Source organism: Sus scrofa, chromosome 3 (assembly GCF_000003025.6).
Source record: "Sus scrofa isolate TJ Tabasco breed Duroc chromosome 3, Sscrofa11.1, whole genome shotgun sequence".
Lineage (NCBI taxonomy): Eukaryota > Metazoa > Chordata > Mammalia > Artiodactyla > Suidae > Sus > Sus scrofa.
The window spans coordinates 112415456-112433228 of NC_010445.4; the positions used below are offsets into that span (position 1 = coordinate 112415456).

At 53.1% G+C, this 17773-nt stretch overlaps 1 protein-coding gene and 1 long non-coding RNA gene across 3 annotated transcripts in view; both read left to right on the plus strand.

The window, feature by feature from the left end:
- The window catches only part of CIB4 (calcium and integrin binding family member 4), a 41545-nt gene continuing 24025 nt past the window's right edge, over positions 254-17773 (plus strand). For both annotated transcript variants that reach the window (XM_021087727.1, XM_021087728.1), the window contains exon 1: positions 254-615. In XM_021087727.1, the coding sequence (XP_020943386.1) occupies positions 418-615 (198 nt within the window). In that variant the 5' untranslated portion in view covers positions 254-417. The remainder of the gene's footprint in view (positions 616-17773) is intronic.
- Positions 11759-16577, plus strand: LOC102157447. Its single transcript, XR_302581.3, has 2 exons — positions 11759-11801; positions 16157-16577. It is a non-coding gene; the product is annotated as an uncharacterized LOC102157447 (long non-coding RNA).

Consider the following 17773-nt stretch of genomic DNA (forward strand, 5'->3'; position numbering starts at 1 on the left):
AGACAGAGACATTGATTATAGGATCGATGCGGACACCTGCTTAGTCCCACAGTCTGGAGCCAGCTCGCTGGCCTCGGGTGGCTGCGTGGTTTGCTGGCTGCAGGCAGTTGGGTTCTAATCCTGACTCGGCCACACCCACAAGCGACCTCTTTTTTCTGGGCTGAGGGTGGGCCTGTGCAGATGGCCCCGGGGTGGTGCACTGGCTTCCCCAAGGCCCTGCTGTTTTCTTCATCCGTAAATGAGGGGCTGGAGGAATGAGGACAGAAGGCCCTTCCAGGGCACTTGCAAGCTGTGTTCAGGCTACAGGGCACCTTCGTGTACCTTTCCTTGGGCCTGGCTTATCCTTAAATCCCCGGGACACACTGGAGCCTGAGGGATGTTTCTGCAAGGGCAGAATGATTTATAACTGCCTTCTCTATGTCAATCAATCCTGAGTCCCCTTCCTCCCAAGACAGCTTGCAGGCGAAGGGGGCAGCCTGCTGGTCCCCACTCCCAGCCCACCATGCCTCTCTTCTCAGCATCCATGACTCCTTCCTGAAGCTCTGCCCCCCTGGAAAATACTACAAGGAGGCCACGCTGACCATGGACCAGGTCAGCTCCCTGCCGGCCCTGAGGGTGAGTCCAGTGGAGGTGGGGGTGGAGGGGGTGGAGGTGGCATCACTGGGATTCACTGAAGCACACAAAGTGCTGGTCTGGAGTTTCCATTGTGACTCAGGGGGTCACGAACCTGACAAGTATCCATGAGGATACAAGTTCAATCCCTGGCCTCGCTCAGTGGGTTAGGGATCCAGCGTTAACGTGAGCTGTGATATAGATTGAAGATGAGACTCAGATTCCATGTGGCTGTGGCTGTGGCTGTGGCCGGCAGCTGTAGCTCTGATTTGACCCCTAGCCTGGGAACCTCCATATGTGGCAGGTTTGGCTCTAAAAACCAAAAAAAAAAAAAAGGGAAGAAAGAAAGAAAAAGAAAAGACTAGTCTCAGCAGGGTCCTCGCCTGAATGGGCGGAGTGGTCCCCTAGGCCCCTTGCACTCCGACAGGCTGCGCTGTGCCCCCGACTCCCAATCTTTTAGGGACCATCCTTGAGCCTTTGTCTCTGTTGTGAAAAAGGCCCTGCCCTTCCCCCGCCCCAGGGCTCCTGGAAAAGCCCAGAGGTGCACAATACAAGGGCTCCCCAATCACTCCTGAGAGTTTAATTAAACCTTGTGCAAAGCACAGCGAGGCGATGTCAGGTTAACAAATCATGGCGCTGTCAGGCGTTCCGAGTTTTCATTCGGATCTTGGCAGAATAATGGTTCGAAGGTGTCATTGTGCAATGGGAGTCTGTCTTCCTTTCTGTCTGGAACAAGAGGGCTCTGAGAGCTGTGGGCGCCTCTTTAAAGGCTGGGAGGGGCCTGAGAGGGGCGGGGTCGTGAAGGAGAGACCACTTGGGGGAGGGGGCCACCCCTCTGATGGGACAGACCTGTCCCAGGAGGAACATAGGGCCCGGGGCTTGCGATAGAGGCAGGAGCTGGGACAACAAGGGAACCAGGAGGGATGCGGAGGGGGGAGCGGGATGGGGGAGCTGGGAGCCGAATCCTCAAAAAGATGATGTAACTGGATGTGCCTGTACCGGAGACAAAAATGGGGAGCCTGTCCTCCTGAGACCCCCCTTCTCACACGCACACCCCTGCACGCCCTGCAGCCCTACACACACAAGTCCACACCCACAAACACGTGTACGCCAGGAGGGGGACTTCTCTCAGACCATCCACTCAGGGCAGCCCAAAGGCGAGGCTGAACCGGCGGAGGGTGGGGTCCCCGGTCCGGCCCAGAATAGCTGAATGTTAAGCTTGGAAGGAAACTTAGAAACCGCCAGCCTAATCACTGTCCAAGGCTCTCTGCCTTGGTTTTATCCATCGGAAAATCGAGTTCCCAAGAGGGAAACAATTCACCCAGGACCACGTGACACAACAGAACCTGAAAGTCAGGCGGGACTCTGACCTCCGCGTCTAATCAGGGTTTGGCTCAGTGCTGACATGAGCCTGGGACTGCCAGGCGCCCTGGGGAGAAGCTGGCAAAGACCTGCCCTGGAGGGCTGGCACGGAGGGTGTTGCGTGACCCGTGGCCCCAGCACTCTGCATGGACCCAGCACACCCTAGTCACGCCTGGGGGCTCGGATCTGAGCCCCAGAGGAGCAAGCACTGGACTAGATCAGAGGGCTGGGTCCTGGCCCAGCTCCTCACACCCCACATATGACACATCTCCCCTTTGAGTGCTCATCTCTTGTCTGTACAACTGATAGGTGATGCAGGGCTGAGCTGTGGTCCTGTGCATCCTCTGTTTGGCTCCCCATTCTCGTTCTTCCACCTGGTGGGAGCTGGGGAGGGGCAGCAAGCCTGGAGGAGGGGGCAGTTGGGTAGAAGCACACTGGCAATGACCCGGGGTGGTCTGGGGTCTGCATAGCCATGGGCTCACCATGTGGCAGCAGCCAAGGGCTGGGGCCGATGCAGCAGGAACGTCAGGCTGCTGTAAAGTGCTGCGATGTTAGAGCTGAGCAGGGGTCTGGGGGTGGGCCCTGCCCCGGGGCAGGGCCACCATCTGAGGCCATCTCTGGAGCCCCAGAGCCCCGGCAGCTTTTTCAGTGCACAGTGGCAGGGAACTGGGGTCTTAGGTGAGATCACTTTAATTTTAACCTTTCTTATTGCAGCCTTCTCAATGGTCATTATTGTGTTCTATTCTATAAATAAAAACCACGTCATTGCAGAAAAACTGGGAAACACAGAAAAGCAAAAATGTGGTAAAAATCATCTGGGAGCCTATGTCCAGGGAAGACTGTCATGACCAACGGGCTTCTTTTCTTCCACACTTGAAAAAAAATCTGGATGTGTGTTTATTGGGATCGCATGGACTTTTTTGTATTTTTTTTTTTTTTTTTTTTTCCATTTTGGTTTCTTTGTTGCTTTTCCAGCTGGTTCTGAACAACCAGAACTATCTCATGAACCGAGGACATGGAGCCATTGCCACATCTAGAGAACTAGGGGACAGGGCGCTGGGCCAGGAGCAGAAGAGCTGGCTTTGACCTTCCTCACTTGCTGGGCAAGGGATCTCAGGCGTGTCACCTCACAAGAGGAATGATTAGGGTGGAGGGGAAGCAGAGACCCCAACCACAGAAGACTGGGACTGTGGGGGGCAGCAGGAGGAGGGCCTGGCTCTCGGTGCTCCAGGGCAGGCCTGGTTCCAAGGACCCAGGTTCCTCCTTAGGACAGGAAGCACTTTGTAATCATCTGAGCTGCTCCAAGAGGGAATGAGCTCCCTGTCACTGAAGGGCACCAAGCCGGGGGCCAGCCTAGCATTTAGCTGGGGTGTTGCGGCACACTCAGGTATCAGGAGGGGACTGGACTGCGTGCTTCGGTGCCCTCCTCACCCTCGCAGTCTGTGGTTCTGGTTTTGGTTCTGGTCTGCAGCTGGGTCTTACTCTCCCTGCTCTGTCTCTGTCTTGGAACTTTCACAGTCCAATAAAATCTACCACCCTCCAAAAAATTATTATTTTGAGGAAGGACTTGCTAGAGATGCCAACTTTCCAATTTTGCCAAGTAAGGACATTAAAAAAATATGTCAGCCTCCAGCATCATTTCATTTTTAAAAGCTGTTCATTTTAGAACAAAAATAAAAGACTATAGAGCAAAACATTTTTATAAATTTGCTTTTTTTTTTTTTTTTTTTTTTTTTCTTTTTAGTAACTCACAATATTCCAGCTATCAAATCACTGCACACCTACCCACCACAGCAACGCCGATCTGACCATCTTCAACCTACACCACACCTCATGACAAGGCCGGATCCTTAACCCACTGAGGGAGGCCAGGGATCAAACCCGCAACCTCATGGTTCCAATCGGATTTGTTTCCGCTGCGCCATGACGGGGACTCCCCATTTGCCTTCTTATTTTTCTCCCCGGGTTACCGGTTGTCAGGAACTTTGCCCCTGATCATTTCCGGTTCTCAGACTAGCTTTGGGGGGTTGAGAGTCAGGACCCAGGCTTCCCTCCGTGCTTTCCAATCTTGGTCCAAGCAGAAGGCTGACCTCCCAAAAGGAGTAAGGAGAGGCTGCATGGGAGGTGGGGGCCTCTGTGGTCCCAAGGACGGAGCTGGGTGACTCACCCTGCCCAGAACACATCTCTGGAAAAGCTTTGAGAACGGGGGGCCCCCCCGGGAGCTCTGGGGATGGGTCTTACTTGGCTTGGGGTCCTGAGTGATCTGGGAAGAAGGTCCTGATGTCTTAACTTGGATTCCCTCATGGAGAAGGTAGGTTGGTGGATATTGGGAAGGGTCTGCCTGCCAGCGGAGAGAGAGCTCGGGAAAGCCCAGCCTCAAGAAGGCCATGCCCGACTGGGACACACTGCCCCCTTTCCACCCAGAAGTTTCTGTTTTCTTTTTGTCTGCTGCTCTGTTTGGTGTATTTAAAAGTGAATTAGCTCAGTGTTTCTGTTCTTGTAAATAACGATCTCTCTTCTGTAAACACAGTTGAGTGGTGGTGTGCTGTGACCCGGATTTCTAGTTTCTGGGACCGGGACAGCAGGACCTGAGGGACGATCAGGGTGGGAACGGGGGTGCTGGCGGAAGCCCACACACGGAATGGGGTCTCGGCACACCTCCGGCCTCTTCCCATCTCCCTTCCAGGGCTTCCTATAGGCAGGTGGTCTGGGCACAGCCTGGTCCCTTCTGCAGACATTTTATCCCAGCATCAATGTGTAAAAGCACCGAGAGGCTTGGGAACCCACCCGAGGTGCTAGGAGATGCTCCAGGGGTGCTTTCAGCTCCATCTTGATTTCTCACCATCCTTCGTTTTTCTGAGCTGTTCGAGGGCCTGCTCATAGGCTGGGCTCATCCACTTAGAATAGCTTGCAATGAACTCCCTCCCAAGGCTGTCAGCAACAAGGAGTCCTCGTGTTTAGTCAGCCTCTCGAGAAATCACCAAAGAGAGAGGGGCAGGGATGGGCGCCTTTTTTTTTTTTTTAATTCAAAAATTAATTTTTAAAGCTTTTTTTCCCCACTTTTTAAGGTTTTATTGATGTACAGTTGATTTATACTGCCGCGATCATTTCTGCTGTACAACAAATGACTCAGTTATACCGATGCATGCAACCATTCTTTTTTCTGCCTTTTCAATTTAATTTTATTTTTTTAAAGTATTTTTATTTTTTTGCTTTTTGGAGCTGCACCTGCGGCATATGGAAGTTCCCAGGCTAGGGATCCAATCAGAGCTGTAACTGCCAGCCTACACCAGAGCCCAGCAACACCGGATCTGAGCCACATCTGTGACCTACACCACAGCTCACGGCAACACCGGATCCTTAACCCACTGAGCGAGGCCAGGGATCCAGCCCATATCCTCATGGATGCTAGTCAGGTTCATTACCGCCTGGCCACGACAGGAATCCCACTCATCCTTCTTTTCCAAGTTCTTTTCCCATACAGATTATCACAGGATTTTGGGTAGAGTTCCCTGTGCTACAGAGCAGGTCCCCGTTGGCCAGTCATTCCACGTACCTCAGTGTGCATATGCTGACCCCCAACCACCCCCCCATCCCTCCCCTCCCACCTCTCCCCTTTGGTAACCATAAGTTTGTTTTCAAAGTTTGCGAGTCTGTTTCTGCTCTGCAAATAAGTTCATTTGTATCCGTTTTTTAGATTCCACATATAAATGATATCATATGATGTTTGGCTCTCCCTGTCCGACTAACTTAAATAAACTCACTTAAATAAAAACGATGCAGGCTAAGAATCAAGCTGCCCTAAGAGGATTACCTACGCCAGTGCGGTTCTCTGGAGGAACCATTGTCAGCTGGTGGCTGATTTCTGGTATTTGCCTCCGGATCTCTAAAGAGCCCTTTCTCCATAGCTCCGCCTTTGACCTTCCCCCAGAAAAGCCCTTTAGCTCTTTCCCTCTCCCACACGGATCCACCCATCTCTCCCCGTCCCCCTGCCCTCCCAGTAGAGTCAGACAATGACTTCAGATGCATCATTTTGCAGTGTTTCCGTTACTATGACGGCACGTGTTACTCAGGGCTGAGCCATGACATAGACTGTGGTTAATTTAACCGTTTTGCACTTTGTTGGTTGTCTTTCCCAGATGTAATGGTTGTTTTTGCTTAGTTTTCTATGTAGTTATCATTACATGTGACACACAAGCTCTGCCCGTCATCGAAATCTCCGCTAAAAGCATTCAGAAGTGAGATATTTTCTGTACATTCCATTTTCTTAACAAAATTTCTCTTGGAGTCCTCCGACCCACTCTAATCAGGGCTGGGGAGCCCTCTTGAGCCTGGTGCATGTTGTCAGTCTGAAATCTCCTTTGGAGCTTCTATTTCTTGTCTTCTTCCTCTTCCTCTGTTTACTCCCTTGTTTTGGTGGAGCACATTCATTCTCTGGTAGCGTCCCGATAAAGGGTACATGAGGAGTTCCCCTGTGGCTCAGAGGGTTAAGGATCTGGTGGTATCACTTCTGTGGCTCAGATTTGATCCCTGGCCCAGGAACCTCCACATGCCACAGGCACAGCCAAAAAAAAAAAAAAAACCTGCATGGAGGTAACTGTTTTGATATCTTACACATCTGAAAATGTCTGTATGCTCTCCAGACGCTTGATTGAGAGTTTAGATGGAATTAAATTATAGGTTGGATATCAATTTTCTTCAGAATTTGGAAAGCATCAGTCTATTGCACTTTAGCGTTCACAAGCTTTTGTTTCCTGATCCTTTTCTTTGATGAACTGTTTTTTGGTTTTGGGGTTTTTTTTTCCCTTTCTGGAAACTTGTAGGTTCTTCTCTTTGACGCCAGTATTTTGACATTTCAGCCAATTAGAGCTAGCGTGGGTCCTTTTCACTGTGTGCTGGGCACACAGAGAACCCATTCAGTCTGGAAACTCTTCTTCTGTTCAAGGACACTTCCATGAATTGCTTCTTTGGCAATTTCTCCCTCCTGTTTTCTTTATTCTCTCTGGGACTCAAACATTCTGATGTGGTACATCCTGCACTGGTCCTTTCCTTTTTGATTCTTCTCTCGTGTGTTTCACGTTCATCCTTTTGCTCTTCCTCCCAAAAGCTTTCCTCACCTCTCTCTTCGACTCCCATTTCGTTTTTCACTTCTGCCATCATGCTTTTCATTTCCAAGAGCTCGTTTTCTCTGTTTATTTCTTTTTCAAAATAGCATCCTCTTATTTTTCCTGGATATAGTTCCTTCTCCAATCTGTAATCCAAGGTACTTTTTCCCACTAGCTTGTGTAAGTCACCCTCTTTCATTTTAGAAAAGCCTTCCTTGAATACTTGGTAATTGCTCATTATGAAGAGGGACGGTTGCTAAAAATGGTTTCAGAACTTGAGACCTGGATGGAGTTTGTTGACTAGGAGCTTCCTTGGAGGGCGAGCTGAAGGTGTCATTTCTTGAGGACCTCCTAGAGAATAGGAGTGACGTTCTAGCTCCAGGATTCTGGAGTTCAGCAGGACAGAGGGCTGGTGAAGCCTGGACTCCAGCGCACATGTATTTATTTAATCTCCCATTTGCAGCAGTGGTTGGCATCCCCTTTGCAGAAACCTCTGTTGCACTCTCCCCAGGAAATAACCCTCCCATCCTCTGCAAGGACTCGGGAGGGGCAGTCAACGCCGGCCCCCCCCGCCCCGCCCCCGCCCCCCCCTTGAGGAGAGTCGATGCAAGGAGATCTAGCACTCAGGCTGCTTCTCACCACTGTCAATCAATCCTCCTTTTAGCCAACATCCATTTCCAGTGCAACCTGGAGTTTCCAGGTCCAGAGCCTGTAGCACCTTCTGGGATGTAGCCCAGGTCGATCATCACTTTCCCGGCTGTGGGCTCAGGGCCCCGCCCCCTCCTATCTGCTGCGTCAGTTACCTCTCATTTACCAGTCTCCGGGGTGTGTCATTGAGTAACTGCTGCTGTTTCCTTGTGTTCTCTCTGTTTTCACGGGCCATGCCTCTAAAGATGCCATGGCTTTAGTTTTAGTGACTGTCTGAAGGGAATGAAAACAGATGCAAATGTTCAACCTGTCATCTTTGTCCAGGATTGACACCTGCATTCCTGATGTTTGGTAGCAGAGTTCAAAAACGTTTCAAAAATACCCTCTCCCCATTGTTGCTGTCTTGGCATCGTCCTCAGAATCTGCAGCTGCCCCTAAACTTTTCTCCTACGTTCTCCACATCCAGCTTCCCAAACACTCCTCTTGGCTGCTGTCCTCGGGGCCTTGCTCCCGAGCCGTTCCCTCTCCTTCCAGTCCTCACGTCACCCTCCAGCCCCGCCAGGCTGCTCTGGGAGTCCCCCGACTTCCCGCAGACCCCTGAGAAATGTCACTCCTTGTCCTGTGGATTATCAGAGGGAAATTCCCGTGATAAGAGACAACTTCGGAGTCTGATGAACAGGGGTTCTCACACCTCGTCCTCATCCATTGACCCCAGGAGTCGTTGTTATGCATTTACTATGCGCAGGGCACTTGAGTGAGGTCTTGGGGGCTTAGAAGCCTCTTTCTCAGGCAAGTCCAGGTGAAGAACACACAGAAGACTTGCAAACCTTGGGGATCTGCAGAACTTGGATTCTTGACTCCAGTGCCAGATGCTGGGGCCCAGAGTGGCTCACCCAGCCTGCCCCGTGGGCACAGTCCGTTCCAAAGAGACCCGGCTCAGGACACCTTAGTCATGTTGTCAGTGTTCCCTCCCAACTTCTCAGGATGCTGAGTGACTTCTGGGCAGCCAGGCATGTCTGGGCACAGCACCCCTCCCCAAGGACCCGGGAGGGACCTCCCCGATTCTGCCCTATGGCTGGGCCAGGGCCAGGGCTGGCCACTCAACTCTCCCAGCAGCCCTCGGATGCCTGAGCTATTATCTGCCTTGACAGCTGGGGAAGCAGAGGGTCAAAGGCGGTGAGCAATTTGTCCAGTGGAAACTCTGTCGTTATAAATGACCATTCTGCTTTGTCTGACGGAGTCCCGGCTGGAAGGGGCCCGAAAGCTCCTTGGGTTGTCTTTTTCCACAGGCCATGGCAGACCTGGGAAGAATTTGAACCTGCTTGTCCATCTGAGGAGAGTTCGGGGTGGGAGGGGTGGCAGTGTCTGCCTCTGGGGGTCTTCCTAGTACATTTGGGGGTTGTTTTTTTTGGGGGGGCATGCCCACTGTATGCAGAGGTTGTCAGGCCAGGGATCAAACCCTTGCCACAGCAGTGACAATGCCAGATCCTTAACCACTAAGCCACCAGGGAACTCCCCCTAGTGAATTTTTGGATCGGCTTTATCAACCACGACCTCACCGCGCCTCCCAAAGTCAGGGACGCCTTTCCAGGTGAAAAAAACAAGGCCCACAGATGGGACATGACGTCCAAGGTCACAGGGCCCACAGACCCTGAGCCAAGATTGGAACCTACGCCTCCCGTTGCAGCAAGGCCGCTTCCGCGTTCCACATCCTGAACTCCTACCACATCCGCAGGAAGTGCCGTCTGAAGTTCGAGTCCTGAGGAGGAGGCGGCCTGCCTCTCGGCTCCCATGAGCTCAGGGCTGACTTCAATGCACAGGGTGTTCAGCAGAGGCTGGAGAACTGGGCACAGAGGGGAGGGGAGGTTGCAGGCCAAGGCTGGTGGGGGTGTCTTGATCCCCCACGGCCCAGGCCAGGACAGCTGGACCCTGCGATAATCCTCGTGCTGTATTAAGGCCACAGCCCTGGACCCCTCCTTCGCCCTCAGCTATTCTCCCTGGCTTGTTAAGAAAAGGAGCAGGAGTTCCTGTCGCGGTGCAGTGGAAATGAATCCGACTAGGAACCATGAGGTTGCGAGTTCAATCCCTGGCCTCGCTCAGTGGGTTAAGGATCCAGCGTTGCTGTGAGCTGTGGTGTAGGTTGCAGACGCGGCTCATATCCCAAGTTGCTGTGGCTCTGATGTAGGCCGGTGGCTACAGCTCCGATTAGACCCCTACCCTGGAAACCTCCATGTGCTGTGGGTGTGGCCCTAAAAAGACAAAAAAAAAAAAGAAGAAGAAGAAGCAGATTGGAGGGTTAAAGCAATTCTACTTTTCAGCCACAAATGCCCATGGCTGTTAGTCATGGGCCCTGCGGCTACAGGTCCTGTTCATACTGCGCCCCGTTTAGTTCGTGCAGCGGGTCTGCAAGTACCGAGTCCACACACCAGGAAGCCGAGTCTGTGTGGAGCTGAAAGCTCTGCCCGCAGCCGCGTGGTTGCAAAATACCTTGGCACCCAAGAGCTGTTTATTCTCCACCCTCCTCTCCATCTCCTAGGGAAGATGGAATCAAGGTCCCCAAGCAGGCGACACGGTGGGCATGTGTATGTGTGTTCTCTGTGTACGTGTGTGTATGTGTGTTATGTGGGTGTATTATGTGTGTGCATGTATGTATGTATGTGTGTCATGTGGGTGTATTATGTGTGTACATGTGTGTATGTGTCATGTGGGCATGTGTGTGTGTGTGACGCGTGCACACGTGTGAGTGAGGGGGCAATGGCTTTCCCATCGCCTGCTGGGCCCGCCGAGCCGACCTCGGGGAGCAGATCACACATGTGTTTCGTGTTCCGGGGAGGCCCACACTTAGATCCAGCTCATTTCGGGAGGGCCCAGCCCAGAGCCCAGTCTCTCTGGCTCCTGGGGCAAGCCTGGGAATTGTCGGGTCCCCTAGTCCCCAAGCCAGGCCCCACCCCTCGTGCCCAGACTCCCGAGTGAACAAATGTTCCACTGAGAAAGGAGCCAGAACAAAGGCAGAGGCCTGACCTGCCAGGCGCCCCCGCCCAGCCTCCCAGGCTCCCACCCCGGGGCCCCACCTCACAGGGCCTGGGGTCACTCTGAGCCTTTCATCTCATCCGAGAGAAGCACACTGGCTCACCCAGGCCTCCTTCCCAAGATAAATACTGGGGGCTGACCCGGGGCCTCCCCAAGTGGAGTCGCCCTTCAGCTCTCGCTCACCCAGGGCTGGAGGCACGGCCACCTCCGTCCATCCAGCGGAGTTCGGACCGCCGGCCCCCCTGTCCCTCTGTGCCAGTGTGCCCTGGAACCTGCGCCGTGCCTGGCTCCGTGCTGGGGCATCGCACGCACATCGTCTCATAACCCTCGGCGTTAGCCTGCTTTCCAGCTGCGGAGCAGAGGATCAAAGGGGTCACACAGCTGATGAAAGGCCCCAGAGTCCCAGCCTCCAGCCCTTGCTCCCCCTTCCCCCGAGGGAGGGTCCCGGTTCCCCGATGCCGTCAGGGCTGGGAGGGCAAGCGGCAGCTGGCTCACTCCCCGCATTTTCCAGCATCATTAGATCTTTTTCTGACAACTTCATCAGTTAGCAGGGCTCAGAATTGGCAAAAATCCTTATTTAGACATTCAGCCAAAGAATTAAGAAGTGGTTCGTTTCAGAAAAAGCTCAGCGATATAAGATGCAGTCTCTGCTCTGGCCTGAGCAGCCAGCTGCAAAGAGGTGGGGTCTGGCCTCCAGCCTTACTTAGCTGCACCACAGACACCAGTGGCCTTGGGCGCATCGCTGCTCTTCTGGGGTCTCAGTTTCCTCAGCTTCCAAGTGGAGGGGGAATGCCTCCCACGCAGGTAGTTGGGAAAGCCTGAAGGGTGGGGGAGAGCTCTGGGTTCTAGTTTCGTTATTATTATTTTTTTTTTTTCCATATGCCGCAGGCTAGAGGCTGAATTGGAGCTGCAGATGCTGGCCTGTGCCACAGCCACAGCAACGCCAGATCCAAGCCGCGGCTGTGACCTGCACCCCAGCTCTCAGCAATTTAACCCACTGAGTGGGGCCAGGGATTGAACGTGCATCCTCATGACACTAGTCAGGTTCGTTATTGCTGAGCCACAATGGGAACTCCCTGGTTCCAGTTTGAACTTTTCTCTCCTCTGGTGGATGGGCCATGGGCCAGTTCTATCCTTCTGGACCTCAACTCTCTGTCTAGACTCCAGGACAAGGCACATGACCTGTGGCTTTAAGTTGGAGGCAATCGGGGTGGAGGGAGCCTGTGGGATGGCCAAGGCAGCCCCTTCCCCATCCGGACCTGCGGTGGCCTCTGATGGGTGCCTCTTGAAGGGGGCAAAGCGTAGCCCTCCCCTGCTCACCTGGATGCAGGTGGATCATATTTCACAAGGTAGTGGGGAACAGAACCGAAGAGCAGTTTGGTTTTCATTTGTACAAAGCTTGACCCTTCCCTGGCCCCGTCACGTGTCGAATTGTATTTGACTCTTTCACCGACTCGGGGAAGTAGCCCTCATTTCTGTCTACAGTCAGAGCAGGATCAAAGCAAGTCCGTTGACCACAAGTCCTGCTCACCTGGCTTCTTAGCTTATCTCTTGCTCCTGGGAGGAGTTTCTTTTTTTGTCTTTTTGCCTTTTTTAGGGCCGCCCCATGCGGCATATGGAGGTTCCCAGGCTAGGGGTCGAATCGGAGCTGTAGCCGCAGGCCTACACCACAGCCACAGCAACGCGGGATCCGAGCCATATCTGCGACCTACACCACAGCTCACGGCAATGCCGGATCCTTAACCCACTGAGCGAGGTCAGGGATCGAACCCGCCACCTCATGGTTCCTAGTTGGATTCGTTAACCACTGAGCCACAATGGGAACTCCCTGGCAGGAATTTCTCATCCAGCCAAACCCACCTGGGCCTTTAATTGTCAATGATCCATATTTCTTGCAAATCTCCCAAGAACACGTGTTTGAGAGGTGCCCCCGTGGAGGGAGAGTGGACTCGGGGACTGGGGGGGCCTGAGTCTGAATGCTTCGGAGCGTGTCACTCAACTCCTCGGGCCTCGGCTTCCTAACCCTTAGGATGGGAAGGACATGTCCCTTGTCAGGGCCTCAGGATTCAGTGACACACAGGCCCCGGCCCTCCTAGGTGCACGTGTCGTCCCGTGGCTTCTTCCCCTGGGCGCTCCCTGGGAGTCAAGGCGAGGATGACCAGCCCATCGCTGGGAGAGGAAATGGAGGCTCTGGCAGGTGGGGAGCTGTGTGGCTGGAGGGGGGCCGGGGGCTGGGACTGGGTGCCGGGACTGGGTGCCGTGCATGCACTGGCTCTGTTGAGCTCTGCCCGCTGGGAAAGGCGTTCACGTGGCCAAGGTGAGAAGTGGATCCGGGCTTCCTTCCAGAGGTGGTGCATCCTCCCTCCCCCCTGCCCGTGACCCTGATGGGATCATTTTAAAAGCAGAGCTCGCACCCGAATTCCCCAGCGGCACAGAGGGAACAGGCTGCAGAGACCTTGGGGACAGGCTTGTCCAGCGCCCTGGTCCCAGTCCTGCGCTCTCAGAGTACAAGATAAACAAACCCCATCTCAGCTTTTCAAGAGTCCTGGTCCCCAGGGCCCTGCTCCGCCTGCTGGCTTGAGGCTTTATTCCACTCGTGTCTTTTCTGATAACTTCATTTGTGCCCCCAGAGACCTCAGGCTTGTTTAAAAATAGAAAAATAAACAACATTGTTCCTGAAGTCCCCCTCCCGCCTCGGGCCTCCTAACGAGGCGCTGGCTGGGCTGGCCGGGGCTCTGTTCCCAGGATTTTCAACCCTCTGCAGGCGTGGGGCCTCTGCTGCCCCTGCAGGGACAAGACACCCCGCAGCTCTGAAGCACTTCCCAGTGGCAGAGGTGTTGGGGGTGGTGGTGCTTGCACCACCTGCCTGGAGCCACAGGCCACCCAGGCTCCACACAGCTTGGGTTCAGGACACGCTCAGACAGGTCGAGGGCCAGGCCAGGCCCTGCGAAGGACTTTCCCCTTTTCTGAACTCGACCTCAGCCCCCAGTAGTACCCAGGCCCATAGGGTGCAACCTTCAAGTCTCCCAGGCACATCAGGCTTGTTGTTCAAAGTCCTGGACTGGAATTTGCATATTGTGTGGGATCTCAGTTTTCCCCAACTGAAAAATGGACCTAGTGATAGCAGCCCTGCCTACCTCTGAAGGTTTGCGTGCAGCCTGCCCAAGAGAATGGCTGTGGAAATGCTAAAATGCTCCAGGCAGGTGCCTGGGATTTCAGGCAGCCTGTAGAGAGAGCTAGCCTCTGGAGGCAGAAGGTGGCTGTGTCCCTCTGAGGGGCGGGACCACACGGGGAGTCTTTAATTATGAGCATCAACCTCACACCAGGGTCCGAGGACAGCCACCAGGCTAGTAGCGGGACCCAAAGCCACATCCCTGGGAGGGTGGCTAAGAAATGGGGGGGTTTCATCCGAAAAAGGGTTTGGCAAGACAGAACCCCCTTTATGAATTTGCTGGGAGTGGAGGAGGAATTCGATGGGCTCCGAGGGTAATGCTCGGATGAGAGGGAGAAGGGACCGAAGGCGGGCTTCTGTTGGCCCTCGGCTGAAAATTCCTAAACAGCTCGTGCTCTTGGAAGCAAGATGAGGCTGATTCGGGGCAGAGCAAGCTCCCTGCCCCTGGATAGAATGCAGGGTGGGGGGACCAGGCTTCAGGTGGGGGTGGCCCACCTGCCCAGGAAGGTGAAGCAGAGTTGGTTGGTGTCCTACCATGGGCTAAAAGTCCCTGCATCCTGCCCCCACCCCCAACACTGGGCTCTGGGAGAGGAATCACCCACCTCCCTCTTTCTGCCTGAGGCCAAACACCAGGGGAAGTGCTCCCCGCAGGCTGACCCAAGATGCCGTGACCCAGACACCACTTCTGAGGCAGCAGAAAAGGCAAACATCAGAAACGAGTTGTCTTCGGCGATGCAGGAAGCACCTGCTTCACCCTGCTCCCTGGCCCCTGTTGCCCTGGGCCCCTCCCTTGTCCCCCACCCAAGACTTGAGCAGCCCCTCATCAGGGAGAACAGCTGGCAGGGCAGCTTTGGATCAGGGGCCAGTTCCTGCCCTGTGCCAGCCATGCCCAGCCTGGCCGACCGTTTCTGCTCACGCCCTCCTGGGCAAAGGGCCTTCCAGGATAGGGAGACTCACCTGGGAGAGAGCAGGAGGCGGACATGGTCCTTCATCCTCAGATGCCTTCCTCCTTAGAGAGGCCTTAGAGCCGGGGGAAGAGGGGGCGGGGACCTCTGTGCCTTCCCGGGCATGCCAGCAGGAGGGCAGGACAGCAGCCCAAGAGCCAACAAACAACGCTCTTAAGACCTGGTAGGATTATCAGGAAAAATGAAAATGGCTCCCTGTTTGCTAGTTACCAACCTATGGGTGTGTATTTGGGGATGTATCTGGAAAGGTACAGAGACCATGAGATGACCTGGGGCCTTCTTCCTCTGAACCTCCATTCTCAAGGAGCGATTCCCGCCAGGCCTGGCAGGAGAAGGGCAGCCCCCTATTCTCTGGGTCTGGGAACCAAGAGCCCAGCTCTGCCTGGAGTCCAGCCCTTGCCCCACAGAGAGCAAAGCAGAAAAGAGAGGTAGGAGCTCTTGCTTCCAACCCCCTCGGAAGAACATGGGTTTGCTTGCTTAGCCAATTGTCTCTGGAACGTACTTTCTTTTCTAAATTGCTTTCTATTCATTTTAAAATAGTATGTCAGCATTCAAATAACTTTTCTAAAAAGGAATTCCTTAGCACCCAACCACCCTAACAGAATTTGTCATTTTCTATTTTTTTTTTTTTTGCCACTTTTTCCCCCAGACACACTTTATTTTACATCAGGGTAGCCCAAGAGAGATACATTTTATTTTGTGCCTTTTTCCTATTAGGCATAACTGTTTCTCTGTGTTGCTCTGCAGTTTGTGTCAGTATCATTGCAATGGCTGCAGAATTGCCCTGAGGTCTGATTTAATAAACCTTCCCCTCATTGTGCGACCATAACATTTTTTCCAGGTTTGGTTATATTTTTTTGCTACTATAAATAATTTCTCAATACACATCCTCATGGATTATTTTCCTTGTTTTTTTTAAAAATTATTTTCCTAGTTTAGATTTCCAGGTTCTCCTTGGAGACTTTGGGTAGACAGGGCCGTCCACTCTGGGAATTTAAACTACACAACCATTAAAATGATAATTATATTGACTATGTAGCAACACGCAAAAACATTCATGTCTCACGGGAGAACAAAGAACAAAATAAAAAACTGGGCTCTTGAATATCCTTCACCCAAGTCAGTGATAAAAGATAGAGCCCTGTGACACATCACGAGAGACCTCTCTCCAAGTTGACACAGATGCATCAAGGTCACTTGGCATGTGGCTTTCAAGAGGCACTTGTGTGCGTTGTGTCCGATCCACATTCTCCATCCTCCAGGAAGGTGTTGCGTGAGCACTTCCCAACTGTGCCCTGTGGCAAGGGCTGCGGAACTCCAGATTCCTCCAGGGACCCAGCATCAGCTCATCCTGGAAACCCCCACCCAAGTGGCAAGATTTGCCGGACGCTTTTCACCCCGCCTCTCGGTCCTCCTTGAGCCGCATCAGCACCAGCCATCAGCACGTTCCTTGATTCTCAGCCTGGACCACCTGCTGACTCAGAAGCTTGGCATCTCCAAGTGCGTGTTTTCCCACACGGCTGTGGCATCTTCCTGGAACCCACTCCACGCAAAGAGCTCAGGCCTGAGGGTCAGACAGAGCTGGAATCACATTCCTCCTCTTCCTTGTATTTGGTGAAGTTATGTAAACTTTCTGCTCCTTGGTTTTCTTTGTCTATACAATAAACGTACCGATGTCCACTGTCCCGAGTTGTTGTAAAGAATGAATGGAACGACACATGTGAATGTGGCTGCCATAGCACCTGGTAGACAGGAAAATGTTTAGCAAGCACCCATGTCTCTCCTTCCTGCCTGTCCCTGCGGCCCAAGGGAAAATAGGGATGCGGTGTGATGCCTGGAGATCTGGGCCAACAGTAGGCGCTCAGTGAATACTTGGGTGGTGATGAATCATGGCAGGGCTGGCTGGCCCTTCCGTCAAGGGTAGCCTGCTGGGGTTGGGGCAATGTTCCCAGGACACAGGGGGAAGAGAAGAGTAGGAAGTTGGGGTTTCAAAAGTCCAATAATCCAAAATATCCAGGACTGAAATAAGAATGCACTTTGGGGTTGCTTCGGTTTGGACTTTTCCATGTTTAAAGAGTCACTGAGGCGTTCCCGTCATGGCGGGTGGTTAACGAATCCAACTAGGAACATGAGGTTGCGGGTTCCGTCCCTGCCCTTGCTCAGTGGGTTAACGATCCGGCGTTGCTGTGAGCTGTGGTGTAGGTTGCAGATGCGGCTTGGATCCCGAGTTGCTGTGGCTCTGGCGTAGGCCGGTGGCTACAGCTCCGATTAACCCCTAGCCTGGGAACCTCCATATGCCTGGGAGCGGCCCAAAGAAATAGCAAAAGACAAAAAAAAAAAAAAAAAGCCACTGAGCATCACAGGGGTGAGGGTCCGAGGGTGATGGAAGAGCTGTGGTCTGAGCTGTTTCACTTTATATCAGTTGATCCAAAGTGAGGGGTGGACTTCATCCCCCAGGGCCCTCATTCGGCAAGAAAACCAAATATTTGCACATTGGTGATGGAAGGACTGAAGGTTATCACTGATCTTCTAACAGACATCACTGTGTCTGGAGTTCCTGTTGTGGCTCAGTGGTTAATGAATCCAACTAGGAACTGTGAGGTTTCGGGTTCGATCCCTGGTCTCACTCACTGGGTTAAGGATCTGGCATTGCCGTGAGCTGTGGTGTAGGTTGCAGACGTGGCTTGGAACCTGCATTGCTGTGGCTGTGGCATAGGCCGGCGGCTACAGCTCTGGTTAGACCCCTAGTCTGAGAACCTCCATATGCCACAGGTGTAGCCCAAGAAAAGACAAAAAAAAAAAATAGCTGTGTCTAATATCAGTCCAGCCATGCACTGAGAGAGAGGGGCTGGGAGGTGATTTTGCTCCTTGTTGCTCAA